The 22,590-nt window shown below is 41.1% G+C and overlaps 3 protein-coding genes across 3 annotated transcripts in view; all 3 read right to left on the bottom strand.

The window, feature by feature from the left end:
- Window positions 1–3,569: 3,569 nt before the first annotated feature.
- Window positions 3,570–7,839, bottom strand: LOC117515730 (cholesterol side-chain cleavage enzyme, mitochondrial-like). The gene is made up of 8 exons (XM_034176435.1): window positions 7,150–7,839; window positions 6,835–7,034; window positions 6,526–6,729; window positions 5,542–5,702; window positions 4,378–4,544; window positions 4,123–4,201; window positions 3,817–4,008; window positions 3,570–3,726 (listed from the first exon to the last, which is right to left on the bottom strand). Exons 1-8 carry the CDS (start codon window positions 7,347–7,349, stop codon window positions 3,610–3,612), a joined length of 1,320 nt encoding a protein of 439 aa, XP_034032326.1. The 5' UTR covers window positions 7,350–7,839; the 3' UTR covers window positions 3,570–3,609.
- Window positions 7,840–8,074: 235 nt separating this feature from the next.
- Window positions 8,075–22,590, bottom strand: part of stoml1 (stomatin (EPB72)-like 1) — a 15,478-nt gene continuing 962 nt past the window's right edge. The window contains exons 2-8 of the mRNA XM_034176436.1: window positions 15,614–15,774; window positions 13,138–13,244; window positions 12,893–13,042; window positions 10,139–10,342; window positions 9,851–10,061; window positions 9,574–9,774; window positions 8,075–8,370 (exon numbers count right to left, since the gene is read on the bottom strand). Of these exons, the coding sequence (XP_034032327.1) occupies window positions 8,174–8,370; window positions 9,574–9,774; window positions 9,851–10,061; window positions 10,139–10,342; window positions 12,893–13,042; window positions 13,138–13,244; window positions 15,614–15,749 (1,206 nt within the window). The 5' untranslated portion in view covers window positions 15,750–15,774 and the 3' untranslated portion in view covers window positions 8,075–8,173. The remainder of the gene's footprint in view (window positions 8,371–9,573; window positions 9,775–9,850; window positions 10,062–10,138; window positions 10,343–12,892; window positions 13,043–13,137; window positions 13,245–15,613; window positions 15,775–22,590) is intronic.
- Window positions 21,996–22,590, bottom strand: part of hexa (hexosaminidase A (alpha polypeptide)) — a 20,120-nt gene continuing 19,525 nt past the window's right edge. The window contains exons 12-14 of the mRNA XM_034175483.1: window positions 22,419–22,509; window positions 22,182–22,289; window positions 21,996–22,079 (exon numbers count right to left, since the gene is read on the bottom strand). Coding sequence (XP_034031374.1) covers window positions 22,016–22,079; window positions 22,182–22,289; window positions 22,419–22,509 — 263 coding nt within the window. The 3' untranslated portion in view covers window positions 21,996–22,015. The remainder of the gene's footprint in view (window positions 22,080–22,181; window positions 22,290–22,418; window positions 22,510–22,590) is intronic.

Here is a 22,590-nt window from a genome sequence, read left to right as displayed (position 1 = left end):
CTCCCGATGACTTGCCACTGAGGAGTTTTTGGGTTTTTTTTTTACTACTTCAGTGACTTCCACTCGGACCACCAGATCCACCCAAATCTTGTATTCCTGCCTCCTCGAATGAGGGAATGGCAGTGAGGTTGAGGAGATCCTCTAAGTGTTCTTTCCACGCCCTAACAATATCTTCAGTCCATATCCTCCATGTGGGCTCATCAGCAAGTGAGTAAATGGTCTGGTGCACTGTTCTACGGGCAGTGGGACAGGCCAAATACTCACACAATCTGACACTCAGTTACAGTGAGGAAAATAGGTATTTGAACACCCTGCGGTTTTGCAAGTTCTCCCATTTAGAAATCATGGAGGGGTCTGAAATTTTCATCTTAGGTGCATGTCCACTGTGAGAGACATAATCTAAAAAAAAAAAAAAAATCCAGAAATCACAATGTATGATTTTCTAATAATTTATTTGTATGTTACTGCTGCAAATAAGTATTTGAACACCTGTGAAAATCAATGTTAATATTTGGTACAGTAGCCTTTGTTTGCAGTTACAGAGGTCAAACATTTCCTGTAGTTTTTCACCAGGTTTGCACACTGCAGCAGGGATTTTGGTCCACTCCTCCATACAGATCTTCTCTAGATCTTTCACGTTTGGAGTTTCAGCTCCCTCCAAAGATTTTCTATTGCGTTCAGGTCTGGAGACTGGCCAGGCCACTCCAGGACCTTGAAATGCTTCTTACGGAGCCCCTCCTTAGTTGCCCTGGCTGTGTGTTTGGGGTCATTGTCATGCTGGACGACCCAGCCATGACCCATCTTCAATGCTCTTACTGGAGGGAAGGAGGTTGTTTGCCAAAATCTTGCAATACATGACCCCATCCATCGTCCCTTCAAAATACGGTGCAGTCGTCTTGTTCCCTTTGCAGAAGAGCACCCCCAGAGTATGATGTCTCCACCCCCATGCTTCACGGTTGGGATGGTTTTCTTGGGGTTGTTCTCATCCTCTAAACATGGTAAGTGGAGTTGAGTCCAAAAATCTTCTCTCATGCCTCCTCTGGATCATCCAGATGGTCACTGGTGAACTTTAAATGGGCCTGGACATGTGCTGGCTTGAGCAGGGAGACCTTGCTGCCCTGCAGGATTTTAAACCGTGACAGCATCATGTGTTACTAATGTAATCTTTGTGACTGTGGTCCCAGCTCTCTTCAGGTCATTGACCAGGTCCTCCTGTGTAGTTCTGAGCTTTCTCAGAATCATCCTTACTCCACAAAGTGAGATCTTGCATGGAATCCCAGACTGAGGGAGATTGACAGTCATCTTGTGTTTCTTCCACTTTCTAATAAATAATCATAACAGTTGTTGTCTTCTACCAAGCTGCTTGCCTGTTGTCCTGTAGTCCATCCCAGCCTTGTGCAGGTCTACAGTTTTGTCCCTGGTGTCCTTAGACAGCTGTTTGGTCTTGGCTATGGTGGGCAGGCTGGAGTGTGATTGTTTGAGTGTGTGAACAGGTGTCTTTTATACAGGTAACAAGTTTAAACAGGTGCAATTAATACAAGTAAAGAGTGCAGAATAAGAGGGCTTCTTAAAGAAAAATTAACAGGTCTGTGAAAGCCAGAATTCTTGCTGGTTGGTAGGTGTTCAAATACTTATTTGCAGCAGTAACATACAAATAAATTATTAAAAAATCATACATTATTTCCAGATTTTGTTTTTTTTTTAGATTATGTCTCTCACAGTGGACATGCACCTAAGATGAAAATTTTAGACCCCTCCATGATTTCTAAGTGGGAGAACTTGCAAAATCGCAGGGTGTTCAAATACTTATTTTCCTAACTATGTGTTTCTTAATGACTGATGCAAGTGAAGTCCAAGATACCTCACCTCTGAGTTGTTGCATTCCATTTCCTCTTACGAACACAAATACTTTGGTACACAAGTGTTTAACCCTGCTCTTGGAGAGCATGTGCTCTGCATGTTTCCTAACTCTCCCTGCCCCATCCACAACAGGTGTACTCAGCAATCAGAGCTTGGAAAAAACAGAATTAATTCATCAAATGTGAGCAGGCATGCAGGGTATTTTCTCTCTAAGAGCAGGAATGGACACCACCGATTTAGAAAAATAACACTGAAAAAACATCAGTACAGGTGCACACACCATTTAATATAACACATTGAAATAATCATTTTGCACACAACTTAGATACAATAATAATTTCAAATCGCTGAGTACTTCTTACAGTTCATTTAAATCAAACAGTCACAGCTTGATCATGTTTGGTCTTTTTCTTTAGAGGTTCACTTCAAAAGAAACTGATAGTAAATGAGACTAGTGACAGAAGCCTCCAAGATCCCATCGACAACTCTATGGGCTCTAGTTAGGATGGTTTCCCATTGCCGAATTCTGGCCCCAATTTCTGTAAAAATAATACTAATAGTAGTAATACTATTACTATTTTATGTCATTCCACTTACATACAAGTGGAACCAAATATTGCTTAATACACCCAACTACACACAATCCCTGTTACACGATTGTTTCTGTGCTTGCGTAAAACACTACTTTGGCATTTGTCCCACACTTGCAAAAAGCTAAAATGTTTCTGTTAACATCTCAAACCTGTTTTCTGCTGAAGAGTATGACATGCTTTTCACAAGTTTCATGTTGTGGAGCAGAATCATACTCAGAGAACAGTCGGTTCCCTCTACTGCATACTGTACCTGCTTGTCTACTTTCACCTACATGTACACAAGAGTACCAGATAATTCGTGTTATTCACGTTTTATGGATCACAATTTATCTTTGCAACGTGAATTTTTTAAACGTTTAAAATTTTCCTGATTGCTCACAAAGTTCTACAGTGCTGCTCTTACTACAGAATACACCAATTTTCAGGTCCTGATTGCACCAATAATACACAATTGGATCTCAAATATTGACAGTGGGAGACCGCCTTTACAAGATTCAGTAGATGCTGCTGGAGACACTGGCCACTGGGCAACTTCTGTTTGTTACAGTTCCATGGTAGAGTTGCACAAAGATTTTTTACCCCAAAAAAATAATCAATTGTATAGAAAAAAACACAGAACATAGAAATGATACAGACAGAAAACAAGCCAACATAAAATCTAGGCTTAAGATTCTTCGGTGCCTTCTGGGAAACAGCAGCTGAAATTTTCACATTTTCTTAACAAATCCCTTCTTTGCAACATTCTGCCATGAAGCTCCCGCTGATGAAGCAACACACAGAAGTCATCCTATGCCCTGTTGTTGTTGTTGTGCTGTAGTTTGTTGCAATGTTGTGGAAAGACCTGTGTGTAACAATATCAAGCTGCTGTCTCACTGAGATCCTGGATCTCAGTGTGATTTTAACCTGCTTAAATAAACTGAATTGAAAAATATCAACTAATTCTACAATTACTGAGGTAACATTATTAATGGGCTTTTTACCCAAAAGGTTTGGAGGTGTTCTGCATCAGATTTTCCTTTCCTAATGAGATTTTACAGTAGTGTTTTATCATGCTGTGGCACCCTGTGAAGTCCAATGCAATGGACTGTGATTAAAGGTTACACAAATTAGTTTAATTTAACACATGCAATCGTGTCCTCTGAAACAGTGTCACTGGCTACTTTTGTAGGGGCTTCAAAGTCAAAATAATGGGCTTCTCTGGTAGGATAATGAGCTCAAATGTGCTCTGCACTTCCACGTGACGCTGTTTCTCCACTCTGAAGTTCTCAAGCATCTGCAAAAGCAGAAGACAAAGCACACAGTTAGCACACTGTGCAAAATAACAGGAAATATAGTAAAATATTTAATCCTCTGTATTTCTCACATGGATTAGGAAGATCTGCATCTCCGTCTCAGCTATCCTGCGCCCTAAACACTGACGTGGGCCAAATCCAAAGCCCAGGCTCCTGAAATATTGGTTCTCTGTCCGCAACCATCGAGAAGGCTGGTACTGTTCTGGACGGGAAAACACCCTGGGGTCTCTTCCCATTGCATACAGTCCTAACTGGACCAGAGTCTGACCACAAATACAAACACAAACACAATGAGCAGTGTGCTAATACAGCACTCATACATCTGCTTTATTTCAGAGACCAGATTCTATACATGTGTTAAAACGATGGCAGCTTACCCCAGATGGGATATGGTAGTTTTGAATAATAATATCTTCTGTTGTGTATCTTTGCACGCTCACTGCAACTGGATGCAACCTATGGGATCAAAGTGCATTGTTCATTTTTTGCCAGTAGATGGCACAATTGTCACAGTCTCAAAAGGTCACGACTGCTTTAGCTGAGTCCTATGTTTGACTATGAATTTTATTTGCACCTGCAAGCATTGATGAAGTATGACTAATAATAAGTGTCTTGTGCTGTGGAGTTTTTACCTCAGTGTTTCCTTCAGAGCTCCTTTGACCAAGGGAACCCGCTTCAGCATCTCCATCATGTTCCCGTGGCTTTCAGTGCGGGCAATAGCTACCTCTGCCCTCAGCTCCTCCTGGAGGCTGGGATGTTTGGCCAATTCATACAACGTCCACAACAATGTTACTGAGGTCTGAAACAAAGAAACAGGACATATTGCAGCACAATTTATTATTATAAATTTTTCTGCCCTGAGCGTGAGCTCAATAAACGGATTGGAGCTGTACGGATGCTGTACCAGACTGTAGTGGTGAAGAAAGAGGTGAGCCAGAATGTGAGACTCTTGATTCACGAGTCAATTTATGCTTCTATCCTCACCTATGGTCATGAACTTTGGCTAGTGACCAAAAGAACAAGATTGTCTATACAAGCGGCGGAAATGAGATTCCTCTGTTGGGTATCTGGGCTTACACTCAGAGCCAGGGGGCGAAGCTTGAATATCCAAGAGGGACTTGGAGTAGAACCCCTGCTCCTTCACCTCAAAAGGAGCCAGGTGAGGTGGTTTGTGCATCTGGTGAGGTTGTCCCCTGGTCAGCTCCTCGGGGAGGTCTTCAGTGGCATGTCCAACTTGAAGAAGACTCTGTGGATCAGGTGTCACTGACCGAATGGTGCCCCCCTAAAGATCGGTCCGCCCTGCCTTCACTGCGCATGCGTCATTTCTGTGCATCAGCTGCAGTTCACCAATTATCACCTCATTTCTGCTTAAAACTGCACTCCGGTCATCATCTAGTATCTCAACGACAGATATCTGAAGCTTTGTACACCAATCATTTCCACATAAATTCAGCATTATTTCATAATAAAAGATGGAGGAAGCGATCAGAGGGCAGCAGCCAGACGAGCTGCTACTAATACGTTCACTGCGCCTTCGTCATTTCAAAGTGTCAGTAGAGACTCACCGATTATTGCCTCGTTTTTGCTAAAACGGCCTCATTTCTGCTTAAAACTGACTTTAGAATGATGTAAGAGGTTTTTACCTTGTCATCTGATGATAAATAATCACATTATTCCCTTTGATGAAGAAAAGTTAGAGGACTTAGCCACAGATATTGAAGTGTGGGGTGAGCTTTGACACAGACCTAGATAAGAACAGAAAATGAATGAATATAAAAAATGCAGATATTGCTTACTGTATCAACTCCTCCAGCCATTAGCTCAGTGACACTGGCCTTGATGTCTTCAATGGATAGCTTATCCAGCATGAGAAGGCTAGCTAGGACTCCTGGGTATTTCTTTGAAGAACCCGTCTCCTGGCGGAGCTTCCTGTAGATGTTCTGAATGCAGTGGTCCGCTGATGAGTCAAAGGACAATAAATACATCATTTAAAATGTCAAAGTAAACTTGTCCTGTATGGTGCCAAACTCACTACATAACAAATAACATTCATTCATTCCATTCATTCCTATACCCGCTTACTCCAATTAAGGCTCACAGGGGTGGAGCCTATCCCAGCAAATATAGGGTGAGAGGTGGGGTCCACCCTGGACAGGACACCAGTATAACACAGGGCCACATAGAGACAAACCCATTCACCCACACTCACATACCTACGGTGTAACAAACAACAGCCCAAGCAAATTTGGGGGCTGGTAGTATAGTTTTAATTTTCAAGCCAAATGATTTTTTATATTCTGTTAATCGTATCTCTTCAGTGGAACAATTTTGCTGATCTGTTAATGAAATTTCTTTTGCATCAAAGCCCAAAGCTGGAATTTGTGGACAGTTTCACAGAAAATGTTCAACTGAAGAAAACAGAAATTTGAGATCTCTGAACAATTTAAGACTAAAATTTGATCTCCAGTTTCAGTAAACACTGAGATTTCAAATCTCCACGGTAGTTAGGTGGGGATTGTGGCGACATTTCAACTTCATTTTCTGGCAGAATAAAATTAGTACCTATGGGAACATTTCTCTTGCAATTATGCTGACACGAGTATGAAGTCTGCATGACCAATAGTACCTCCTGTGCTCTAAATGGATTAGTTCGGTCAGAATGCAGTTGGGAAACAATAGTTATTATGTAACACCTAAATAAATTTGGTTCAAATGCATCATAATTACAAAGTTTAAACAATCCAAAAACATTGATGGTTGTTCTCAAAAAGACGTACTACCTTGACTGAAGATGCCGTCCCAAGCCTCCACATGGTCCCGCCACACCTTAGCACCACATAGCCTCAGCAGCCGCGGAGGTATGTACAGCATGGGCAAAGTCGTCTTGAACATAACGGTGATGCAGTCAATGAAATGCTGCGCATCGGGGTCAATGTAGTCCAGCAACAAGCCCAGTCTCTCACCATACAGCACTGAGCTCACGGCTGTGAATGACAGAATATAAGAGATGCAGCCATGCAACAAGTGAGCAAGAAAATACAGCGGAATGAAAATATCTTTTCATGAATATCAGTGAAGGCCAGACTTACATTCTAAGGCGTATTTGAAGAGTTCGTGAGACAGGTCAGTAGTCCATTTGTTTTGTCCACTTCGCGCTATCTTTTTGTAAACTCTGGCCACAAAATCTTGACCCACTTCATCCAGCAATGGCACAAAGTTTTCCTGCACCTTGGGGGCAATCACCTCTTTGTTCAGTATCACCCGGTTTGATTTCCAGTCTTCTCCATTCCTGTAGAATGTTTTAGTGTTCTTTTTAAACCAAGGAGGCTGCTCATAGCCTTTTCATTTCAATAGCTCAGAACAAACAAAATATACTGATACAACACAGTAATGGTGTCACATACTTGAGCAAAACTCCGTATGTTTGATTCCTGTAGTCTCTGTATGATGTCCAGGGTTCAACCTTCAGCCTTTTTGGATAATGGCCCTCTGCTTTGAACAAGATTGCAGCATCCTCCGGATTGATGATATTCACACTTTCATAATAACCAATTTTTTCTCTGTCATATGGAAAGTGTAAAAGGGAGGTTAAATTAGGAGCCATATTAACTGCATTTTTAGAAAACCTGACCTTGGACAATGAGATATTGTACACGAATACAAATATTTATATTAGCCCAGAAATGGTGTCCACGTCAAAAAACTAGTTACATAATTCAAACTCAGTTTTGTCTCCTACATAGGATATGCAGTACAACATAAGTTAGTGCAAACATTTGGACTGTAACATCTTAATTGTATGAAAATCATCTTGCCTGTAAATGGGTCCGAAAGTGTTGAAGTTCTGCAACATGATGTGGTGAACATTTCTGAAGCCATCCAGTTTAAAGAAGTTGTACAAATTAGCAGCCCCATTCTTCCACAGTCCGGGAATCTCATCAAAAGATCTTAGGACGCTGCTGCTTTCCGAGTACGGCTGCCTGACCATCGGCATACTGCTGCCACAGCGAACAGCAGACGTTGTCAGCTCTTCTGTCCAGGACAGAGGCAGCACCACAGGCCTGCGACACATACTCCACCTGGCCATTCTGGCAGCACAAATGCTTCCTCCTCTCAAACTTCAGCAGCTTATCTGGATCTCCCAGGGACATCTGCTGCTGGAAGTTGGTCTAAATATTCAGCCCCCCTTGCTGTGTTGATCAAGGCTTTCTGCTTCAACAGCCCAACAAAATACACCACAGCCAGCATGTATTTGCTGCTCATGTTCAACATTTGAGTCATGTTCCATAGTGCTGTCTGTCAGACCACCATTTGAGAAGTATGACAAAGTTTGTCTTTGTACACAAGTGTTTAATTTGGAAAGATAAAGCCATATTCAGCCACTTTACACATACATAAATACATATGCTATGTACACAAATATTACCACTATTTCCTAAAGAGCTTCAAGAGCTCCTCCAGCTTCATGGCGGTCTTAACGTCTCCTTGGATTTGAAGTTGTCCACTGGTATAAGCAGCAAATGGTTGGAGCCTGCCCTGGAACATGGCCACCAGGTCACCATCAGTCATACTCAGGGTCACATCTGGCTCTCGACTCAAAGACCCTGATCCAGCTGTACCACTACCTGAAGAAGGAGAAGAAATAAGACATAATGGGGACAGATGTAGTATTTCTGTACGTATGCAATCAGTGTACTCCTTCATAAACACTCAAAACAAGTCCTACTTTACAGCTCATAATTTAAATGGATTTTTATTTGGATTTTATGCAGCAGGTATGGTATTCTATAGTATGGTATGCTGTGGGAAATCTGTCTTAATGAGGGGAGTGCACCAAAACTGAGTCACCATGCAAGGGCACTAGTGAGGGAAGCCACCAAGACACCTGTGAAAAGTTGTCACTTCTGTAGCTTTCACTGGAAAAACAAAATAGTTCAACTTTTGTTCTTGCATCGGCAGTTATACAGGTTCACGGTGGAGTAGAACAGAGATGGATTTTCTTAAAGAGAAGACTTGAAATTTCAGCTATACTTTCCCAGAAGGCACGTAGAAGACATGAGCTTATATTAGAACTGTTTTCTTGTGGTAAAATCCTTGTCTGCTCCAGTCCACATGAAACATGAACATCTTTCTTCTGCACTGTGTCATTTCAGGGAGCTTTGGTGGCCCCTGTCAGCTGTGAGTTCTGATAGATTGGCACTAGTTCCTAAAGACACCAGAAGTCCTTACATTTGTGTCCATTTCCTTGATACCACAGTATTATGGACCTGGTAAACCCCAGTTTAAAGGGAAGGACATGTGTCACTGATTGGATGACATCATGCTTGGACTACAATCCAGCCATGGCTAATAAACAAGGGACATCCAACCCCTTTCCACCCAGTGTCTGGCTTTGTGTCACTGTTTCCAGCAACATGAATACCAAAGTGCACGTGCACGCCCCAAATGTGCATGCACCTCCTGCACAACTCATTTTTACATCTGCTGTTAGAGTAGGGCCCTAGGTTTTCTTGCTTGGTGTTCCACCACTGTCACCTAGCCCCAGATAGTAGTGCAAGAAAGATGGACAGACAGACAGATGAATAAACACTGTTAGCATGAGCCTTAATGACCTAAGTAGTATGAGTTAGAAATTCACATTATTTATAGTTCTTCATGCCAGCATACTGGTAAATCAGAGAGACAGACATTGAATTGCTACTGAATTTCACATTTTTAACTCAGTTACACCCCAACTTACATTGCTTTAATTCTTTCATTCTTTATATTATCTCAATGAATACTGTTCTATAAACATGGACTATTTACAACACCACAGAAACCATTACCTTGGCTCAGATCCACATAGTAACTCTGACACTGTCCGTCTTCCAAGCTGATGTGAAACTGGAAGCAGGCCCTGACCTGGCTGACCAAGGTTTCAGAGAGCTGCACCTTGATAGCTTTTAGGAGCTCCTCAACAGAGCCTGGGGTGTTCACAACAGCCTGAGGAGCACTGCTGACCTCATCTATAAAAGTTATGCTGTCATCTAAGGACAAAGACAGTTGTGATGTATCACACAGCATGAACTGTGGGCACATTTTAAAAGTAGTGTGTTGCCATACCTTGCTGAGACTGCAAAAGTTTGCCATTATTCAGAAAGTAACTGGCCAGGTGATGAATGGGGCCAGTGAGGCCGTCCAATCCAGGCACAGAGGGAGGCATAATGACAGGGCCAGAGACATCTGCCTCTGAGGTTTTTAGAATTGAGCCGATGGTAAGCTCTACCCTGTCTACCTCTAGCCCCCAAGGCCGCGTCATGTCATTAATATCCATCTGTAGTGAACAGAGAAGGAGGTCAACATGAGCTGGTGAGCAAATAACATCAGAAAATGAGTGTCATGAAGTCTCACCACAAGATATTCTCCCAGTTTAACTCTCTCTGTTTGGATCTCTCTGACAGTCTTCTTGGTTAAACTATGAGTCATAGCATTCTGTGCAGTCATTCGTGTTGAGGTGTTGAGGTCCTGGACAAATATTACTGACATGACTGGATTCCAGATCCTGAACTGGATATCTGCTCCCACTGACAACAAGCCGCCATCCCGTGTAGCCACCTAGTAAAGTAGAAGAAGAAGTAATTCCTATGTAAACCAAGCCCATTGGTGCCAGTGTGTATGTCCAGATTCTGTTCCATGAAGCAAAGTATACAACTCTCTGTGGATGGGACATCAGTCCAACATTGGTTACTTTGCCAGCCACAGCTGTTAACCATTTACAGTTGTGTGGACTGGGACACTACAGATGAAGTGTCTTGTCCAATGACAGACAGGTAGCGTGAATGGGAATTAAACCAAGGCATACATATTAGTAGCCTAACTCCTTAACCCACTGAGCTACCTGCTGTACTAGCAAAGTAGTATAATGTGAATATAATATGTGTGTCATTACAAGTATTAAGTCATTTTATGGCTATTTGGGTGTACTCCCTTGATTATTTATGAAAAAAAAAACATTGTCCGCATTCTAAAACTGTACTATAATAAGTACTGTAGTTTGAAAGCAGAGTACAAGCAGTATAGCTCCATACAGTAAACATGAACCTGGATTATTACAAAATGAACATACAACACAAGACTTGATACAAAGACATAGGAGGAGACACAGGAGATAAAGTGAAAAAATATACTAAGAAAGACCTACTAAATTATAGTTCAAAAGCTTTGGTGTTGCAGTTTCAACACTCATCATAAGTGTGGCAAAAGTGCCCCCTTTAGGACAGTGCTATCCTAGCAGTACACAAAGTGGGTTTTATTATGTTGCTTGGTTTTGTTGTTGTTTATTTGTTTGTTTTTAAATGGAGAAATAATCATGTTACTTTATTACTAGTGTTAACGCATTAGCATTCTTGAGTTGCACATTCTTGGAGTGAAAGGAAACTGATGTTCCCAACCCAATCTTTAAAGACTTACTCCCATTAGTTACACTAATGACATACTCAACTCCCCGAAAATAGAAGCTGAAATAACTAAAGAAGGTATCACGTGGGAGTCATGGATTTGAACCTGATGTCAGGTGTTCCGACGCTTGCATGTCATATCCATGTATTCATTCAGGGTCGACCTGTTCATCTTACCGATGAAAATTAGCATAGTTGGTTCACTCTAAGTCGACACAGGAGTGCTGAGGAGTATGAATTGCTGTCTTGTGTCGCTCTGTGATGACCTATCTGTCCAGATGTTCCTCTATCTCTGTGTGCTGGAAAAAAAAGACTGAAGCCTAACTCAGCCCACAACAGAACCAGCAAATGTAAAAAATAGATGGACTGAAAATGAGCAAGAATAAAGTCAGCTAAAGACAAAGCCTCCTACTCCTTTTTCAAAAACACAGGCACACATAAATGTTACACAAGATCCTTAGGTGTCTGTGACTGTCCAATGCGGAAAAGCTGAATATCAGTGACACAACAAAGAAGAAAAGCTCAGGCTGAAATGAATAAGAAATAAAAATAAAGACTATCATTTGATGTGCATACTTCACTTCTGAATTTTACTGAATTACAATTTCACAATTCATGTAAATCTAATAGCATATTATGTATTGTTTTGCAAATCTTGCATCAGATTGTCTTTATGAGTTCCACAGTCTGTAAAGCAAAGGTCTTAAAATTCTCAGAGCATCATTTCTTGTGTGTAGTTTTTTTTTTAAACAAAATGTGGCTCATTCATGTTCTATACCCACTTAGTCCAATAAAGGATCATAGGAGCTGGAACCTTTCCCTGCGGTCATTAGGTAAAAGGCGGGTCCTGGACAGAATGCTAGTTTGTCGCAGGGCCACCACAGATAAACACATTCACTCACACCTATGGAGAATTTAAAGTGACCCATACACCTAACTAGGGATGTACCGATACCACTTTTTTCCAGATCGAGTACAAGTACTAGTACATACATTTGGGTACTCATGGATACCGAGTATCGATACGAATACTTAATGATACCATTACAGCTTTATGATGACTTTGAAAACATGTTTTATTCATCATTTGTTCCTTACTTTTTGACTGTAACTGCTACCAATATCATTAGCATTGTTTTTATTTGAAAACATTTCATTTAAATCATGTAACTTTTTAACTACAACAAATTGTCCTTTAACATTAATTGTGTGTTTCTTAACAAACATGACACTGCCAGACATCTCACTTAAAGGTTACTTCAGCACTACAAAATATACCAGACCAATAACTGCACTGAAACTGTCCATGACTTTATGTCTAGGAGGACTAAAACCCTTTTTTTGAAAATGTGAGGGGCAGATTTATTTTGATGAAAAGCAGCTTCTCTGCTTTATCAGCTGTGAGACTGTTTCTGTTTTTATCTACAACACTGAGCTAAACAGTTTTTCACTCGCCACACTATTTTTTAACTTTTAATTAAATACGTACAGGCAACATACACAAATACAAAATGTATTTGTAACCACTAAGCCACCATGCATGACTATTTTTATTTCATTTTATTTTATTTTATTTTAATTTATTTAGTTTTAACCAATGTGTCTGTGAAACAACTTATTGGAGAAACTGAAAAATCTATTTGTTAAGAAGGTTTACATCTACTATTTTGTGAAAGACTTCATGTTGTGTTCCTGTGTGAAGGTTTACCTGGCAAGGTGGGATGTTGAAAGCACGGGTGCGTAAGTCTACTTTCTGCCATTGATCAATCAGGGGTAGAACAAGTATGACCCCGGGTCCCTTTGGAGGACAGACCCGACCCAGTCGAAAAACAACTATCCTTTGGTAGTTTGGAACTGTCTGCCAATAAGATCAACAAGAACACTCAGAGTTACACTCAGTAGGTGACTGTTAGAGATACTGTGTATATATAGTAAGGAGATATTTCAGCTTACTTTCAACACAAACCATCCTGTTACAGGAAAGGTAACAAGAGTGAAGATGTAGACAAGGAATATGACAACCAGGTTGCAAATTCGCGAGAGCCATCCTTGGGAGTTATCTTCGTGAAGATGAACACAAAGAGCCAGTTTAAGATCCAAAGTTGCCGTAGCAAATGCAAATGATACATTTATTGCCGTCCATCAGTATTTGGACAGCGACACAATTTTTGTAATTTTGTCTCTGTACACCACCACAATAGACTTAATCAAAAACAATCAAGACATGCTTGTAGCTTTAATTCAAGGGATTTAGCAAAAATACTGCATTAACCATTTAGGAATACAAGTCAATTTTTTACACAGTCCCTCCATTTTCAGAGACCAAATGTAATTGAACAAACAAAATATGAGAATTATTGTTAACACATTTTTAGATGACAAGTCAGGGCCTGAACAAATGAACATTTCATTTAATATTCAAGTGGCTTAAAATGTCTTGGACTTAATTTACATCAATCATTCATAAGTATAAACAGTATGGTACTGTATGGTAAATCTATTTGGAGAAGGCAGTTCTCAAAAACTGAATTATTGTGCAAGGAGAGGCCTAGTGAGGAAAGCCACCAAGACACCTGTGACACCTCTGAATTAGATACAGCCTTTTGTGGCCATGGTAGGAGAAGCTGCATAAATGGTAAATGGACTACATTTATGTAGTGCTTTCCCATTTATATCAGGAGCTCAAAGCGCTTAACAATGATGCCTCGCATTCACCCATTCACACTCACACACCGATGTCAGGGTGCTGCCATGCAAGGCTCTCACTACACACCGGGAGCAACTTGAAGGTTAAGGTCCTTGCCCAAGGGCCCTTAGTGACTTTCCGGCCAGACGGGGTTTGAACCGAGCCCACTGCTTAACCACTAGACCAGGGGTGACCAAGTTCGGTCCTCGAGAGCCACATTCCCGACACTCTTAGTTGTCTCCCTGCTCCAACACACCTGAATCCAATGAAAGACTCGTTAGCAGACTTTTAATGAGCCTTTCATTGGATTCAGGTGTGTTGGAGCAGGGAGACAACTAAGAGTGTCGGGAATGTGGCTCTCGAGGACCGAACTTGGCCACCCCTGCACTAGACCATCACCTCCTCATAATGCAACTTTTGTCTGTCGCATCACCAGTCACAGCTTCTTGGTGTAGTGGAACAGAGAAGACGCTTCTTAAAAAGAAGACAAGAAATTTCATCTACAGTTTACTAGACTGGGGCAGCATGGTGCTTAGTGGTTAGCACTGTTGCCTCACAGCAAAAAAGTCATGGGTTTGATTCCCACATGTAGCCTTTCTGTGTGGAGTTTGTGTGTTCTCCCCGTGTTTGCCTGGGTTCTCTCTGAGTGCTCCAGCTTCCTCCCACATCCAAAGAGACACAGGTCTACCGACTTTAAATTGTCCGTAGGCATGCATGCAGGTGTGAATGTGTTTGTTTGTCTGTTTGTGGCCCTGCGACAGACTGGCGTCCTGTCCTGGGTGTACCCCGCCTCACACTCTATGACTGCTGGGTTAGGCTCCAGCCCCCCGCAACCCTTAATTGGAGTAAGCGGTTGGAGATGAGCGAGTGAGTTTATCACACTACACATGGGAGACTCAAGTCTAGCTTTGATTCTGTTTTCTTGTATGAAAATCCTTCACTGTACTACATCTGACTGAACCACTTTAACTTAGACTCACTTTTATGATAAAACTGTGCACCAAACTCTGCATTTCTTCATGATTGATGCAAATGATGTCTAACACATATTCAGTGACTGAAATGTAAAGGTTCATGTATCCATCCGCTGACTTGTCTAAAGAAAACTGACTGTAAAAGTGATTATTTGTATTAATGACAGTCATTACATTTAGCTTCTCAGATTACTTATGGCCTCTGAAATGTGGAAACTGTGTATTCCTAAATGGTTAACCCAATTTTTATTTATTTATTGTTTTTAATTATTTTGCTTTTGGTTGCATTGGGATTTGGCATTCGTTTTATGCAGATGCCCTTCTTGATTCAATTCCAGTTTTATGTGGAGACACATGCTTACAGCTCCTGGTGTTCCCAAGTGGTCTTCCAGTAAAGTAACTTCTCTGCATCTCTCCAAAGATCTGACAAGATCAGGCGAGCAGCACTGTCGTGATATTTTTGTTAAAGTCCTTGAATTAAAGCTGAAAGTCCACACTAGAATATCTTAATTGTGCCATTTCAACTCCATTGTGGAGTTGCACAGGAGCAAAGTTACAAAAATTGAAATTGTCCAAATACGTACAAAGCTCACTGTACATCAACTTATCCATTTAGCTGAACCCAACACTTCTCATGGTAATGCACTAAGATCAGCATATTTATACAATTATAGAAGATATTCTTATTTAGATAACCTAGTTGCAATATTTTCCACATTAAAACTCTCAAAGCCCCAATATCAAAAATATTCTAGGTAATGTTACTGACCAGTGAAGTCATTCTCAGAAACATTGGGGATGTAATCAAATGAATGTCCTCTGTTGGAGCTGAACCTGTCTATGTCTGAGGTCCAGTCCTTCTGAGGGAGCAGCTGGTAGTTTTTGGTTTTGCTAAACATTGTCATGTAAAATTACCGCTTTTTCTTACTAAATTTTATAAAAAAAATTTGCAGTTGCAGTTGTAAGTAAAACCTGCGTGGCTGAAGTAAAATATTTGATAGTGAAAAACCAAAAAACATTACACTTTAGCTAAAAACAAACCAACCAGCGAAATGCTAATGTTTTTGTTTTTCTGTTTTCGTTTTCTTCTTCATCATCCATTTCCTTTTTAATAGGAGGAGCCATTATTTAAAAAGTGTACTGCCGCCACCTAATGGATTGGAGGGAATAATGAACTTTATTTGCGTTCCTTTGAACAAAAAGGCATTATCCAAATTTAAGACAAGATAAACAGGACAAACAATAAGTAGTCACATTCAGCACAAATCAAACGTATAGTAAATAGCGTAAATAACAACAGGTAACATCTACATAATTAACAATAATACTTTTGAATGAAATATACATCCAGTCTGCTCTGTGCAAGCCTGATCCTGTTGGATGAGAGACCTCTGTGGGACACCAGGGGCTGCGTGTGTTTCTCCAAGTAAAATTGGAGTTGTGTCAGTAAAGGCATCCGGCATAAAACTTCTTTATTTAACCAGGTTAGTACCGTTGAGATCAAGATCTCTTTTGCAAGGGATACCTGGACAATTATAAAGTTTCCAATTCACCTAACCTGCATGTCTTTAAATGTGCCAAATATCAATGCAGATCTGGCTGTATCTGCTGTGGTGACCCCAAACAAATGGAAGCAGCTGAAAGGACAACCAATCTTGCATGAAATATGAATTTAGTACATATTTCCATGACCATAAACACTTAAAATACCACTTGTTTTAATGTATGCCAGCGTAGACAGTAATAGTGAAAGGGGAGGAATCATGTATCATTTTTTCTAATCTAACCAGTACAGTTGAGACATCACAGTCCACTGACTGCAGAAAATCGGATCCAAACTCTAAGCCGTGTGCACATGTAACTACAACATGGAAGGTCAAACCTTATTTCTGCAATAGAAACAGTGAGAAATTGTGAAGGTATTCATGTGATACAATCACTCAGTAAAGAATGCATATACTGTCCTATTGCAAATTCATGATCCTTACTAACTTTGCATATACCTTTCTGTGGAATTCATGATCAGCAAACATAATGAATGCTTTTACATTGACATAACAGATTTAAATGAAAACTGCTTATTGTGCAAGTCAGTGATTTTCTTCCATTTGCTTGTTCAGATCGTGAACATGTTGTGCAGAGGTTTCTTCATAGGTGTGGTGCCAGTGGTCCTGTGGAAGAACAGCTGCTCTATCTTCTCACAAAGTTCACAAAGCAAAGGGACAGCAGCAGAAGCACCAAACCCTATGGACAAGAACAATAAAGTGAGAAATCCATGTTTCTGACTAATAAAACAGATGTCCTCGTGTCCGGAGCTTCGGCAGGCTTACCTCTGGTTTACCCTCTGGTTTAAGTACACTGAATGGATTTGCTGTCCCAGCAGCACCTGTGACTGCTCCTGCAGATTCTGCACCTGCTCTAGATCTTTAAGTCTATGTGTCTCTGCTTTGGGGCATCAAACACTGAGTTTTGGCAAGAATATCCAGTCACCACCAGTGAACAACATCCACAGCTGGAGGAATAAATACCTGGTTTCAACAGCACGATGGCAGGCAAACTCAGTTTGAACCACAACTAAGGCATTGAAACGCCTGAAAACCTTTTCAAGGATGTGTAGGTCAGTCGCAAGGAGGCCGGTGTTGGCCATGTGAGTAGGCGAAAGATCCCGTTGAGACAGAAGGGGACAACTGTCCATAGGCAGAGACCACTGGACAGACCAAAGGAGGATCAACAGTGCACTGATGCACGGTCCCCACTGCTGTTCGGCATAGGCCTCAACCCCATCAGCCAACTCATCACAAAGAGCAGCTTCGGATAGCGATTCAGGAATGGAGTAATCATCACCTCTTACACATGGATGACATCACGCTGTATGCCAAGACTGAGTGAGACATTAACTCACTAATCAATCTCACCAGGATCTACATATAGTGAGGATATCAGGATGTTATTTGGATTGGATAAGTGTGGCTGAATGGTGGCAAAGAGATGGAAGGTGATCCAGACTGAGGGGACCTGAGCTTGAGAACCACACATGCCACCCTCCCCAGGGTGTTCCTCAAGCACAGGCCCTCTATCAGAGGCCTGGGAGTTTGGGGGTTTGGTGCAGTGTCTTCGCTGTTCCTAGGATTGCACTGTTCTGGACAAAGACCTTTGATGCAGCCATGAGTTTATCTTCTTTGTTGTCCTTTAGGCCGGCCTCTTCTAGACACTGGTAGGTTTTCTTGTTGTCAGCCACTTCCTGTATCTGTTGATGATATATCCCATCTTCCATGATATCTCTTCTTCCTGTGCCTTATCACCACCTGTCTTCAGCTGCATGAGGCATTCTTGTAGCATCTGACCTCTACTGGGCCATCTTTCTGATGTACTCATGGATGCTCCTTGTCTCATCCTGGATCGTGGCTCTGACACTCACTAATCCTCACCCTCCCTCCTTGTGTTACTCATAGAGCCTCAGGATGCTGGACTTTGGGTGGAAACCTCCATGCATTGTGAGGAGTTTTCATGTCTTGACACCAGTGGCATCTATTTCCTCTTGTGGCCAACTTATCATGCCAGCTGGGTATGTAGTGACTAGTAGGGTACATGTATTGATGACTCTGATCTTTTTCCTACCTTTGAGCTGGCTTCTTAGCACCTGTTTTACCTTCTAGAGGTATTACATCATTATGTCTTACAGACATAAAGACATGGATGACCTCTAATTTCCTGCTTTTAAACTCAGATAAAACTGAAGTTATTGTACTTGGCCCCACAAATCTTAGAAACATGGTGTCTAACCAGATCCTTACTCTGGATGGCATTACCCTGACCTCTAGTAATACTGTGAGAAATCTTGGAGTCATTTTTGATCAGGATATGTCATTCAAAGCGCATATTAAACAAATATGTAGGACTGCTTTTTTGCATTTACGCAATATCTCTAAAATTAGAAAGGTCTTGTCTCAGAGTGATGCTGAAAAACTAATTCATGCATTTATTTCCTCTAGGCTGGACTATTGTAATTCATTATTATCAGGTTGTCCTAAAAGTTCCCTAAAAAGCCTTCAGTTAATTCAAAATGCTGCAGCTAGAGTACTGACGGGGACTAGAAGGAGAGAGCATATCTCACCCATATTGGCCTCTCTACATTGGCTTCCTGTTAATTCTAGAATAGAATTTAAAATTCTTCTTCTTACTTATAAGGTTTTGAATAATCAGGTCCCATCTTATCTTAGGGACCTCGTAGTACCATATCACCCCAATAGAGTGCTTCGCTCTCAGACTGCAGGCTTACTTGTAGTTCCTAGGGTTTGTAAGAGTAGAATGGGAGGCAGAGCCTTCAGCTTTCAGGCTCCTCTCCTGTGGAACCAGCTCCCAATTCAGATCAGGGAGACAGACACCCTCTCTACTTTTAAGATTAGGCTTAAAACTTTCCTTTTTGCTAAAGCTTATAGTTAGGGCTGGATCAGGTGACCCTGAACCATCCCTTAGTTATGCTGCTATAGACGTAGACTGCTGGGGGGTTCCCATGATGCACTGTTTCTTTCTCTTTTTGCTCTGTATGCACCACTCTGCATTTAATCATTAGTGATCGATCTCTGCTCCCCTCCACAGCATGTCTTTTTCCTGGTTCTCTCCCTCAGCCCCAACCAGTCCCAGCAGAAGACTGCCCCTCCCTGAGCCTGGTTCTGCTGGAGGTTTCTTCCTGTTAAAAGGGAGTTTTTCCTTCCCACTGTAGCCAAGTGCTTGCTCACAGGGGGTCGTTTTGACCATTGGGGTTTTACATAATTATTGTATGGCCTTGCCTTACAATATAAAGCGCCTTGGGGCAACTGTTTGTTGTGATTTGGCGCTATATAAAAAAAAATTGATTGATTGATTGATTTGGTTGTGTCTGACCTTCTTGCATCTTCATCATGGGTCCCACTGGCTTGTGAGATTCCCAGGTACTTGTGAGGACTACAGATGGAAAGTAGCTTTTAGCTAAATCTGGCATATTTACACTATGGCATGAAAATGTACAAAGTGTTCATTAATGTGCATTGCCCTCATCAAATAAACAATAAAGGGAGAAAGAAAGCTGTCCTGCATGTCCCCTATTATGGCTTCTGGTAACTTCACCTCCTCAGTACAGATCACCTTCCCTCTCTCTGGCACCTTTTGGTCACACTTATCCAGTTTGAATGACATCCCGACATCCTCGCTGTAGATCCTGTAATCATGGTGTCTAATCAGCATCTTGATTTGCCACACCTGTGAGGTGGGATGGATTGTCTCGGCAAAGGAGAAGTGCTCACTAACACAGATTTAGACAGATTTGTAAACAATATTTGAGAGAAATACATCTTTTGTGTATATAGAAAATGTTTTAGATCTTTGAGTTCAGCTCATAACAAATGTGAGCAAAAACAAAAGTGCTGCATTTATATTCTTGTTCAGTATATATATTCTTGTTCACATGGGATGTGAGTTGGAACAGTTTAAGAAGTGTTCAGTATCTCATACAAAAACACATTAACATCAGTCACATGCAGACAACAAATCTACCCATTCCTAACACATTCTGTATTTCTTCGAAGGAATGATTTTATGTTTACATGAAAAAATAAACTCGTGGCAGTTTTCGCTTTCACACATTTTTATTATTATTGTTATATCAGTGCAAAACTATTGTGCATACTGGTACTTTATATACTCAACAAAAATATAAATGCAACACTTTTGGTTTTGCTCCTATTTTGTATGAGATGAACTCAAAGATCTAAAACTTTTTCCACATACACAATATCACCATTTCCCTCAAATATTGTTCACAAACCAGTCTAAATCTGTGATAGTGAGCACTTCTCCTTTGCTGAGATAATCCATCCCACCTCACAGGTGTGCCATATCAAGATGCTGATTAGACACCATGATTAGTGCACAGGTGTGCCTTAGACTGTCCACAATAAAAGGCCACTCTGAAAGGTGCAGTTTTGTTTTATTGAGGGGGGATACCAGTCAGTATCTGGTGTGACCACCATTTGCCTCATGCAGTGCAACACATCTCCTTGGCATCATCTGTGAAGAGAACACCTCTCCAACGTGCCAAACGCCAGTGAATGTGAGCATTTACCCACTCAAGTCGGTTATGGCGATGAACTGGAGTCAGGTCGAGACCCCGATGAGGACGACGAGCATGCAGATGAGCTTCCCTGAGACAGTTTCTGACAGTTTGTGCAGAAATTCTTTGGTTATGCAAACCGACTGTTTCAGCAGCTGTCCGAGTGGCTGGTCTCAGACGATCTTGGAGGTGAACATGCTGGATGTGGAGGTCCTGGGCTGGTGTGGTTACACGTGGTCTGCGGTTGTGAGGCTGGTTGGATGTACTGCCAAATTCTCTGAAACGCCTTTGGAGACGGCTTATGGTAGAGAAATGAACATTCAATACACAAGCAACAGCTCTGGTTGACATTCCTGCTGTCAGCATGCCAATTGCACGCTCCCTCAAATCTTGTGACATCTATGGCATTGTGCTGTGTGATAAAACTGCACCTTTCAGAGTGGCCTTTTATTGTGGACAGTCTAAGGCACACCTGTGCACTAATCATGGTGTCTAATCAGCATCTTGATATGGCACACCTGTGAGGTGGGATGGATTATCTCAGCAAAGGAGAAGTGCTCACTATCACAGATTTAGATTGGTTTGTGAACAATATTTGAGGGAAATGGTGATATTGTGTATGTGCAAAAAGTTTTAGATCTTTGAGTTCATCTCATACAAAATGGGAGCAAAAACAAAAGTGTTGCGTTTATATTTTTGTTGAGTGTATAAATGCACAAGTGTTCTGGAGTCACATCATTCTAAATTAAAGATTGTGTTGTAAACCTGAGAGGATTATTTTAATCTTTAATCTACACAATGACTACAAAAGAACCATTACACACAGTAATGATGAAAAACAATCAATTGTGGATTAATTATGAAAAAAAATAGAAGAAATTCCCTGAGGAAACATTTCAGTGAGTGTTAACATTTTACATATTTAAAAATATGTTGCATATTCAACTTTATTCAAGAGGAAATGCATTAACGGTTTTACTGAAGTGAAAATATATCACACAAAAATGCTATATTAAGTTGGCAATATCTAAGATTAGTTCAAATAATTTCCAAAATGCAAATAAAAATCTGGAGTCCACAATGTCAAACAGCCTCATACTCATGTCTGCAGTGTCCAACAAGGAGAGGTTCTGCCTGGATACCACGCCTTGGAGAAAATAGGAAGAGAAACCTCACTATTTAATCAAGCCGGCAGAAAGACAAACTGACGGTCCAGATGCAACTACTCTGCAAAGACGAAATTATTTACCTCAGCATCTTGCAGCGAAAATCCTGCAAACGAGGAAATGCCTTCTCCACACTGGAAGTTTGTCTCTCATCACTCCAAAGTCTCTCTGCAACAGCACTTGACCTCGGCCTGAAATTTGACAACAACCAGGATTTCATTTGCATGATGTCAGGTCATGGCCACGTCAAATTTCCAATCAGCTTTTTTTTGTGTGTGTGATTTCAAATGTTTAAAACACACACACATACACACACATACCAAAGACGCGGTGCAAGATTGGCAGCATCAACATATTCTCCCCACATGCAAACTTCACCTCCAATCACCAGCTTCTTCTGTTCCTCTGTACCTGTGAGGGGAATTTTATTTGAATATGCAAAGTAGGTTGTGTTAACCAACAAGGCAAACCTTTCCTTTAAAGCTATCACAC

This window comes from Thalassophryne amazonica, chromosome 8 (genome assembly GCF_902500255.1).
Source record: "Thalassophryne amazonica chromosome 8, fThaAma1.1, whole genome shotgun sequence".
Taxonomy (NCBI): Eukaryota; Metazoa; Chordata; class Actinopteri; order Batrachoidiformes; family Batrachoididae; genus Thalassophryne; species Thalassophryne amazonica.
Note: the sequence above shows the minus strand (reverse complement) of the source record. Positions and strands in the feature narration are given on the sequence as shown.

Coding starts and splice junctions, on each gene's coding strand:
- LOC117515730 (XM_034176435.1), bottom strand. CDS start 7,349: ATGGCTCCTAATTTAACCTCCCTTTTACACTTTCCATATGACAGAGAA. Junction 7,035..7,149: donor ACATACGGAGTTTTGCTCAA/GTATGTGACACC, acceptor AACATTCTACAG/GAATGGAGAAGACTGGAAAT. Junction 3,727..3,816: donor TGCAGATCTTCCTAATCCAT/GTGAGAAATACA, acceptor CTGCTTTTGCAG/ATGCTTGAGAACTTCAGAGT.